Source organism: Chrysochloris asiatica, unplaced genomic scaffold (assembly GCF_000296735.1).
Source record: "Chrysochloris asiatica unplaced genomic scaffold, ChrAsi1.0 scaffold00061, whole genome shotgun sequence".
Classification (NCBI taxonomy): Eukaryota; Metazoa; Chordata; class Mammalia; order Afrosoricida; family Chrysochloridae; genus Chrysochloris; species Chrysochloris asiatica.
Genome location: NW_006408579.1, coordinates 13,118,914 through 13,129,806, shown reverse-complemented (window position 1 = coordinate 13,129,806; position 10,893 = coordinate 13,118,914). Strand labels below are relative to the sequence as shown.

At 39.8% G+C, this 10,893-nt stretch overlaps 1 protein-coding gene and 1 pseudogene across 1 annotated transcript in view; one reads left to right on the top strand and one right to left on the bottom strand.

Annotated features, from left to right (window-relative positions):
- The window catches only part of WDR52 (WD repeat domain 52), a 158,110-nt gene that overhangs the window by 133,523 nt on the left and 13,694 nt on the right, over positions 1–10,893 (bottom strand). Inside the window, exons 4-6 of the mRNA XM_006864205.1 lie at positions 9,022–9,184; positions 3,053–3,155; positions 2,516–2,732 (exon numbers count right to left, since the gene is read on the bottom strand). Coding sequence (XP_006864267.1) covers positions 2,516–2,732; positions 3,053–3,155; positions 9,022–9,184 — 483 coding nt within the window. The remainder of the gene's footprint in view (positions 1–2,515; positions 2,733–3,052; positions 3,156–9,021; positions 9,185–10,893) is intronic.
- LOC102824221 lies at positions 226–1,017 on the top strand (annotated as a pseudogene).

The following is a 10,893-nucleotide window of genomic DNA, read 5'->3' as shown; positions in this document are numbered from 1 at the left end:
TGCTTGCTGAAAGTGCTTACTGATGAAGATCAAAGCCTTTGGTATGGTTGTCACTTCAATGTAAAGAAAACAAAATCCTCACCAATGGACCAATAAATAACATCAATATAAATATGGAGTAAAGATTAAAGTTCTCAAAGACTTCATTTTGCTTGGATCAACCATCAATACTCATGGAAGCAGCAATCAAAAAATAAAACAAGCTCTTTCCTGTTCCGCTCAGCCATGGCTCATGGTCCCAAGAAGCTTCTTAAGTGTGTGGCTGCCCCGAAGCATTGGATGCTGACCAAACTGACTGGTGTGTTTACTCCATGCCCATCCACTGGCCCCCACAAACAGAGAATGCCTCCCACTGATCATTTTCTTAAGGAACAGACTTAAGTATGCCCTGACAGGAGATGAAGTTTAAAAGATCTGTATGCAGTGGTTCATTAAGATTGATGACAAGGTCTGAACTGATATAACCTATCCTGCTGGTTTTATGAATGTTATAGGCATTGAGAAAACCAGAGAAATGTTCCGTCTGGTGTATGACACCAAAGGTTGATTTGCTGTTCATATTACACCTGAGTAGACGAAGTACAAGCTATGCAAAGTACGAAGAAAGATCTTTGTGGGAACAAAAGGAACCCACCATCTGGTGACCCATGATGCTCGCACCGTATGCTACTCTGATCCCCTCATCAAGGTGAATGATACCAATCAGATTGATTTGGAGACTGAAAAGATTACTGATTTCATCAAGTTTGACACTGGTAACCTGTGTATGGTGACTGAAGGTGGCAACCTGGGAAGAATTGGTGTGATCACTAACAGAGAGAGACATCCTGGCTCTTTTGATGTGGTTCATGTGAAAGATGCCAGGGGCAATAGCTTTGCCACCCGACTTTCCAACATCTTCGTTATTGGCAAAGGCAACAAACCATGGATTTCTCTTCCCTGAGGAAAAGGTATCCATCTGCCTTACCATTGCTAAAGAGAGATAAGAGACTGGCTGCCAAACAGAGCAGTGGGTGAAATGTTCTCTAGGTGATGTGAATGAACAAATCTTCATATAATTAAAGATATTAAACACACACACACACAAAGAAATACAATGATATATTGCATTAGGCAAAGCTGTTGCACAATACCTCTTGCAATTGTAGAGGAGCAAAAATGTCAGTTTGAGGACTAAGGTGCACCTGATCCAAACCATGATATTTTCAATAACATCATATGCATGTGGGAGTTAAACCATGAATAAGGAAGACTGTAAAACAATTGATGCATTTGAGTTGATGGTGTTGCAGGAGAATGTTGAAAGTACCATGGAACACAAAAGAACAAACAAATCTGTGTTGGAAGTACAGCCAGAATGCTCTGTAGAAGTCAAGATGGCCAGACTTGGTCTCTCATACTGTGAACATATTATCAGGAGGGACCAACCAGCCTCTGGAGAAGGACATCAAGCTTCTCCAGAAAATGTGGAGGGTTGTTGAATAAGAACAAGACCTCTAACAACATGGATTGGCACAGTGATGGCAGCAATGGTCTCAAGTGTAGCAAAGATTGTAAGGGTGGCACAGGACTGGGCAGTGTTTTTTCTACTGTGCATAAGGTTGCTATGAGTCAGTACCCACTCAATGGCACCTAACAACAAGAAGGGTAAATATCTCCAGGTCTCACAATTCTCCCAGGTAACACTGCTGATTTCTACTGGGACCTGTACTGATCACTGTGGTATAGTGAATTATAATGTCTCTTAAAGTCATTGTCTTTGTAAACCTCTACCATATAACTTTTTGCCCTGATGAGTTTGGGTAAGTAAGGTGGGAGAAGATGCTCACAAGATTATATGACTCAGTTGGGAGAGGATAACATGTTTAACCGTGATTGTAAAAACCCGAAACTCTGATGTGTATAATAAAGTAAGCCATCTCATAAAGCAGGAATGGGGGAATCTCACTACTATCAAAGAAGAAGAGCCAAGAGTGGAGCGCATCCTTTGGATCCACAGATCCCTGCCCAGTGTATCCTCCTTGATCCAGGGACAGCAAGCTATGACACCAGAGAAGCAGTACAGGAGAGGCAGCAACAGAACCACAAGTCAGAGTATGAATCAGAGAAGCGAGCTTCCCAGCTCACAGAGCAAGTAAAGCTGAGTGACTTTGGGCAGGAAGCATGCTTGCAGAGTGAAGTGTCTCCAGGCACTTAATTGAAGGGACTCCGTTTGCTGAGTCCTGGAAGCTGGAGCTGACTGCCTTTAAATTAAGGCTTACGGTGGAGTGGTGTGTCCTTTGGTCATTTTTCAGCAGAGAGAGACCTGCCTGTAGGCATGGCTGAGAAGAAGCTGTCCTGACTAGAAAAAGCATGCCCTGAGCATTTTTTGATCCTGTTAACTTCTCTAATAAACCCCATAACGTTGAGTATTCTGAGTTTTGTGTGGCCACTGAAATGAATTATTAAGCCCAGCTGTCTAAAGAGTATTGTGGGAGGGTGGTTTGGAGACATTTGTTGCAGTAATCCAACCTACTTGATATGGCCAGCTCCAGAAGTAGTAAGCTGCTCATCATCTTCAGGGTTGAAAGTAACCTTAAAAACTTCCTGGGAAAAAGCTTTTGTTCTCAGTATGGGCTGTTCGTTTTTCCAGTTCCAGATGGTGAATGTATAATCAGGACTGCTACTAACAGATGCCAACAAGGTGCCATTATAGTTAAAGTCCACATAGGCATATCCCAAGTCACTCCCATCTGGAAGGATGAATGAGTCTCATCAATAAGGGAAACATTTACTTCATTTCACAGGTGTATTTACAAAAATATAAAATAAAAAAAAAATTGAAGCAAGGGAGAAGGAGGGAAGGAGAAGGATCGAACAATCATGTTATCAGCCAAGGTTCTTCAAAGAAACAGACCAAGTAGGAGATATATAAGATCGATTGATCGATATTTTATCTTATAAATCTTCTATTTATTCTGTTTCTCTGGAAAACCTGGCTGATACAATAGTGTCTTATCTTCAGAATTTTTAACTTGAACATGGAATATTCTAAAGATTCTGCTGAACTCACCTCGAAGGATTCTGTAAGGCCTCAGAGAAGGATATTCATAGATGATGATATTTGGAAAAGATCCATTTTCCGCTACTGTGAAGTGAGTTTTATGGGGGTGAACCTATAAAAAAAAAAATTAGTACTCACTGAAAGTTATTAAGTTTGGCGCTGTGGGCTAATGCGTCAGACTACTAAGTCATTTGAACTTCAAGGTCAGTGGTTCAAGCTCACCAGCTGCTCCTTGGAAACACTATACAGGATCGCTATGGGTTGGAATTGACTCGACAGCACTTAACAACAATTAATGAGATATTTAGCATCTATGTTTTCATTTTGTTTATTAGGATGAACTACAAGAAGCTATGGTAGCGTAGTGGTTTTGAGTTGGTCTGCTAACCTCAAGGTCAACAGTTCACAACTACCAGCAGTTCCTTGGGAAAAAGATGAGGTTTTCTGCTCCTGTAAAGATTTACAGCCTCGGAAACCCTATACAGGGTTGCTATGGGTCGGAACCGACTCTCCAGCACTTAGCAATAAAAACAACAATTAAAAAGTAATACAGTACTGGGTCTCACATACATTGGAAGAAGGATAGCATGCTTGATAGAGGCTCAGTAATAAAGAGCAAATCTCTCAACAGGATGGACTGACACATGGCTGCCAAATGGACTTAGACACAGCAATGACTGGGGTGATGGTACAGGACCGGGTTGTGTTCCAATTTTTCCTACACTGTGTCACTATCAATTGGAATCAACTTGATGGCACCTAACCACTACAAAACAAGGCTCAAAGGGGGCAGCTGAGAAATACTTGATGATGGGTGGTTTAAACTAAAAACTAGAAGAATTCTCATTTTACATCTAATTTTCATTAAGACAATTATTTCTAGGTCTAAAATTTTAAAAATTGCCATTAGGTAAATAAGAACAGCAGTTCCAATCCTTCAGTGTGTGTCAAAGATTGGAGGGTTTGTTGAAATACAGATTGCTAAGTCTATCCCCAGAGCTCCTGATTGAGTTGATCTGGGTGGGTTAGGACCCTCAGAGAATCCACATTTACATTTCTAAAAGATCCCAGGTGAGACTAGTGTTGCTTGTCTGGGGACAATGCTTTGAGAACCACTGAGCTACATGAATTCTTCACCCTGCATTATCAATCAAGCTAAATTACTGTCTTAACATGTAATGTTTACAGAGTAGGTAACATCCTAATTTTAAAAATGTCACCTTAGACAAGCGTACCACAAACAAATGTAAATGAGAAACATAGAATGCTACCAAACCAGCTATAGAGAAAAATAGAGTAAATATGGCCTGTATAAACTCTTTGTGCAGCATTTAAAATGACAGGCACATAAATTGGATAAAACTATGTTCATTTCTGTTATCTTTGTTCATTGATAATTATCTTTGTCCAATACACAAAATGCATAAATGCCTAGCTAAAAAGTAAATATAAAAATGTTGTTAAATGCCGTAGAATCGGTCCTGACCCATCATGACCCTGCATAGGGCTTTTGGGGAGCAGCTGGTGAGCTTTAACTGCCGACCTTGTGGTTCAAATCGATTTACAATCCAGTGCGTTAATCCACAACGCCACACCAGGACTCCAAATATAAAAACAGGCTTTTATAAAAATAAGCTATTTAAAACTTATATTCTACTTCTAGAATTCTGTAACACCTGTTTGTATGTATAAGGACAAAGAGACTTGGTTCTCAGTTATAGATTGCACTGGAAACCTGTATCCAAGATACGGTCCTTCACACATAGGGTCATAAGGCTTCCTACTGGCAAGCTTCTGCTTATTCTTCTATTCAAGTAAATCTTCATCACTTCAGTTTGATGCAAGGTGTTGATTTTATAGGATGATAAACACTTAGCTAGATAATACTGCTGATAACAGCTGACATGTTGAGTGTGTACTGTATGCCACTGGTCTAAGTTTTATAAGAATAGTAAGCTATAAAGTTCTCTTACATTTCACATCAAACTTGTGAGTTCAGATTATCACCCCGTGTTATTGATGGGTACATAGAGGCACAGAGACTTTAACTTGCCCGAGGTCATACATAGCTGGAGCCAAGAAGCAAAGTATATTAAAAAATAATTGATCCCTAAAATGTAGAGTCCTGGTGTGGCGCTGTGGGTTAATGAACCAGATTGCAAAGCCATTTGAACTGCAAGGTCGGCGGTTCAAGTTCACCAGCTGCTCCTCAGAAACTGTATAAAGGGTTTGCTATGGGTCAGAACCAACTCAACGGCACTTACCAACAACAACAAGACAGAGTGAAGGATTATGTACCTATCTGTCTATATTCCAACTTCCAAAGCAATTTTGCAGAGGATAGCTCTGGTATCGTAGTGCTAACGAATGGGGCTACTAACCACAAAGTCAGCAGTTCAAAACTACCAGCTGTTCCACGGGAGAAAAATGAGGCTTTCTGCTCCTGCAGCCTTGGAAACCCTGTACAGGGTCACTATGAGTGAGAACCGACTCCATGGTACTTAACAACAAATGTGGTCACAGAAATCTGGAGAATCATGCAAATCATTTACCCTTTCAGGAGACTGGTCATGTCTACTTTCAATGAAAAAAATTCTGCCCTCGCAGACTGCAAGTTGCTATGGAGTTAAGTGTTTTGCTTTACTCTTTTTGAGACCTGATACCAATTAAGTCATTTAACTTACACTCAACATATATAATGACCTATCTTTTCTGGAGAATAGCTTCTATACCACAAAGTACATATTTCACAGTCTTGCAAGTGTATTTTCCACGTCACAACTGGGTTGTGACTTCAGAAAAGAGATGAGCTGACGTGGCAGTGGAGGGAGTGCTCCATCACTCTCCAGTAACTAACAGTCCATCCACCACACATGGAGAAGAAGTCCTGTGTGCACAAAACTGCTAAGAGTTTAGGGGAAGAGGATTAGGATAAGAATTCTTGACATCAAACCTCCTGGTAATTGGTCTCAAATCAAATTATTTTATAGCAAAATAGAAAACTCATATTCATAAAATATTACTAGTCCTAATAGAATTCTGGTATGGTACTATAGGGTCAGCACTGGACTGCTAACCACAAGGGTGGCAGTTCAAACTAATCCTTGGAAACCCAACACAGGATTGCTACGAGTCAAAACTGACTTAATGGCACTGAACTTGATGGACTTGTTGAAGGATTCTATGGGCAAAATTTAGAATGTGCCATCCATTTTGGTGGAGTTGGCAAAAAAGGGGGATGGCACAGTGGCAACAGGAATGGGCTCAAGGGTTATGACGATTGTTAAGATTAGTACAGAACAGAGCAGTGTTTGGTTCTGTTGTGTGTAGAGTAGCTATGGGCCAGAACCAGATGATGGTGTCTAACAACAACAGAAAAAATCAGTCCACTTGAATAATGGTGTGGGTGAAGAATATTGAAAGTACCATGAACTGTCAGTATAACAAACAAATCTGTCTTAGAAGAAGAACATCCAGAACACTCTTTGAAGCTAGAATGGTGAGACTTTGTCTCTTGTTCTTTGGACATGTTTTCAAGGGAGGATAAGTCCCTGGAGAAGGACACCATGCTTGGTAAAGAGGAGAATTAACAAAAAAGAAGATCCTCAACATGATGAATTGACACAGTGGTAGCAACAATGGGGTTACATGTAACAATTGTGAGGAGGAGCAGGACTGGGCAATGTTTTGTTCTGTTGCACATAGGGTTGCTGTGAGTTAGAACTGACTCACTGGCACCTAGCAACAACTACACTTCAATCTCACTATATTCTGTTTCCATAGTCAGTCTATATCCAAGTTCTAACTATGGGACTCAGATTTTCTTTACCTTCTCCATTCCCTTTGTCATATCCTTATTTCAATCCTAGATCAAAAATCTTTGAAAAGTTTCTCACTTAGCTTCGCTTCAGATGTAAGCACCTCAACAAAGGTCATCCAATCGCACCAAAAGGGTTTCTCTCCACTGCCTTGCTTGCTTGAGCTAACTAGCCTCTCTTAGAGCATTGTCAGACTTTCACGAGAAAACGTCTGCCTCAGCTGGGTTGCTGTAAGTGGGCCCTACTGCCTTTTAGCTCAGTCTGCTGTGCTTACATTCTGCAGGAAGGACAAGAGCAGGACAACTCTATCCTCCTAGAAATCCTATGACTATCTAATATGGAACTGCTGTTTGAATGAGACCCCAATCCCCCAGTTTCTCCCCCTTTCTTTAGCTCCTCTCACATAGCTTAAACTGAACAGATGACCCTCACACAACGCCAAAGACATCAAGAAGCATTCCTCAGGAGTCCAGTCAGGGTGTTAGTTACCTTGAGAAAAGATCTAGGGACATCTCCATTTAAAGAGTAAAGAATAGAAAAACATCAAGGAAAACAGTACTTATGTCAACACATTAGAACAGTCAAGTCAGGTAACATTAGAAGGTAGTCTCTAGATTTGACAACCAAGAGGGCAATTTGTTGGGGTGATGGAAAAAGTAAGACAATTGTGATGGAAAGCTCCAAGCCAGTGACTAAAAGAACACTTGGTTAGGTAAGGGTCTTTTAACACGAGATAAAGTTGACTTAGTGTATCTTTCTAGGCTGAGAAAACACTGAATATACAAGAAAGGCAATGACTGGATGCAGCAGCCCAACAGAGGAAACAAACTCTTACAGCAAGGATCAATCCCACCCCCTCCATACACAGAGGAGACAGAGATGGACAACTTTGGGGAGGGGGGGGGGGCGAGACTACAAAGGCAAGAGGTGACTGGCTTACAAGCTTTTAAGAGAAAGCCTAGATCCAGAGGGTGTGGAGGAAAGTAGAATCTCCAATTTGTAGTATCCAATCTGTCTGGGTGGGGCTGATGAAAGGAGATGCGGATAGCACCCATGTGGTACAATAGTGAATTTAATTGCTATCAGGACGGACTGTGAGGTTTGGAAATGTAAAGGTAGACAGTTTGTAGCAAAAGGGGGGGAGTGGTTGACTTTGCAGTCCAGGAACCGGGTTCCCTAGGACCATCAAGGGAGAAAAGCGGAGTAGGACCTTACCCAGAGAAACAGTGACGCCACAGATGGAGGCAGAGAATGATGTGGAGAGATGGAGTGGCTGGGAACTCTAGACCCAGAGAGGACGAGGGAGAGGGACTGTGTGCTGATGACCAGGGAGCAGACTTGCAGGGTGTACCCTTTGGTTGGTTGATGATGCATGGAGGGGGTTGTAACCATGGCAATGAAAGGACGAATGTAAAGCTCATGTTCTCCCATGTAAACTATCACATAATTCACAATGAAAGTTAAAAAAAAAAAAAAAAAGATGGTGAGTCACTGAGACAAGATAACTGAGGAAATGGAAACAAGCTCCAAATCACATGCAAGTCCTTCTGTAAACTGCTGTAAATTAGTGAATGTATAACCTACACCTTACTTCCAGAACTTTTACTATATATTTTATGGTAGAATATTTAATACTTATGTTGTTAATCTCACCATTTTTATAGAATAAAAACAAATGAAACTTACTGACCTTAAGGCGATTCCGACTCATAGGGACCCATATAGGATTTCTGAGTCTGTAAATCTTTATGGGAACAGAAAGCTTCATCTTCTCTTGTACAGCAGCTGGTGGATTTGAACTGTTAGCCTTGTAGTTAGCAGTCCAGTGCTTATCTTACAGCACCACCAGGAGCAAATAGCAATGTGCAGTATTCAGTGTTAAAAAACCTGCATGGGCTCTACATACAGGCTCTAGTGTCCTGATCTGAAAAATGGGTTACCATATTAGCATAATATTATAATATTGCACAGAGGTGATGTTGGCTAACATAGTGTCTGCCATCATTAACCAGAAAATGCCGTAGAATAAACTTGCAGTTACCTCATACGTTATCCCATGAGACTGCTCATGGTGGCAGACACTACTGGCTAGTCAACAGAGTAACAGAATAATCTGTAACAGATAGACTTCCCCCTGAAATCATTAAAAGGCTTTTATACCCCAATGACACCAATTCCTCCACCACTGCAACTCTGCAGGTACATCTGTTTCTTGGTTTTCAAATCCAAAAGGATCAGTTGATTCCCAGCTATGTACATCACGGTATTGTTGTCCAGAAGTTGAAGATTGGCTCGCTTTCTACAGTCATAACCAAAGGAATGGCTGAGGAAAAGTTGTTAAGGAAAAACAGTGCAACAACATGATCATTTTGGGAACAGGAAAAGCAGTGAAATCCATAAAGGGAAATTAAGTCCTGACACATGCTACAACATGGATGAACACTGAAAACATTATGCTGAATAAAATCTGACACATAAGGACAAATACTATTTGTCACAAAAGGGTTTTTATGAAATCTCTAGAACTGGAAAATGGATGGTGGCTATCTGGGATGAGAAGAAGGAGGAAAAGGGAAATCAGGGTTAGGGAGCACTGAGTTTCTACAAAGGTGAGGAAATAATTTGGAAACAGATAGTGGTGATGGCTACACAATATGATAAACAGAATCAATGTCACTGATTTGCACATGTAAAATATGTTGCATTAATAAATGTTTCATATGTGTATATGTGTATATATAGTGCACTGGAAAAATCTGCAAAATAATTCTTTAAAGTGTTACAAAGCAAAGATGCCATTTTGAAGACTAAAGTGTATCTGACACAAGCCATGGTATTTTCAATCACCTCATAAATGAGTGGCCGGAAAATGAATAACGAAGACTGAAGAAAAAAAAATGCATGCCTTTGAATTATGATGTTGGTAAGGAATACTGAATATACCATTAAGTACAAGAACAAAAAACAAACCTGTGTTGAAAGAAGTATATCAAGGATGCTAAGACTTCACTTCCTGTTATTTGGACATGCTATCAGGAGGGAGCAGACCTAGAGCAGGACACCATGATTGGTACGGTAGAGAGACAATGAAAAAGAGGAAGACACTCAATGAGGTGAGCTGACGGTAGCTGCAACAATGACCTCAAACAATTGTGAGGATGGTCCAGGACTGGGCAGTGTTTCATTCTGTTGAACAAAGGGTCACCAAGAGTCAGTAATGACTTGATGATACCTAACAATATATATCACAATAAAAAAATTTTAATTCCATATTCTTAGATATGGAATTGAAGAAGTTAAATTTTATCCCAAAACTCAGATTTTTTTCTAACATATTACAAACATAATTTTGTTTTTAAATTATGTGAAAATCCTCATGCTCTAATTTAGTACTATTTTCATTTTCCTGGGGGAAGTAGCTACCGAGATCATTTTATTTTCCTCTCTCCCATTTAAACAAAGTCACATCATACGATATGGGAGAAAGGCCATGTCTTTACCATCTTTGTGTTCACAATGAATGATAGTGTAGCCATATAGTAAATGTTTGACTGAACAAAGAAAAAGTACTACACAGGCCTCTTACTTAATGCTAAAAGACAAGATTTTAAATTCTAACAAATCACTGATAATGTAATTATTGTAATAAATTCACATGAACATACTTAAAGTTCAATTCATATAGATTATGAAAGTTTACATATATCATATATACATAATATAGAAAATGTAGTATTATAAATATATATGCAATAAATAGGCTAGCTCCTTTTTGAGCTCACTCATGTGTTTATAGGTGTTATATTTGTGTATCTTTGGGCTATAGAGTAAAACTTCACTAATTCAATATGAAATGATGCTGGAGAACGCATGATAGAATTCTGCAAAACCAATGATTTTTTTTATTTCAAATACCTTCTTTAGACAGCATAACAGATGACTATACACATGGACCTCACCCGATGGAACACATAGAAATCAAATTGACTACATCTGTGGAAAGAGAAGATGGAAAAGCTCCATATCATCAGT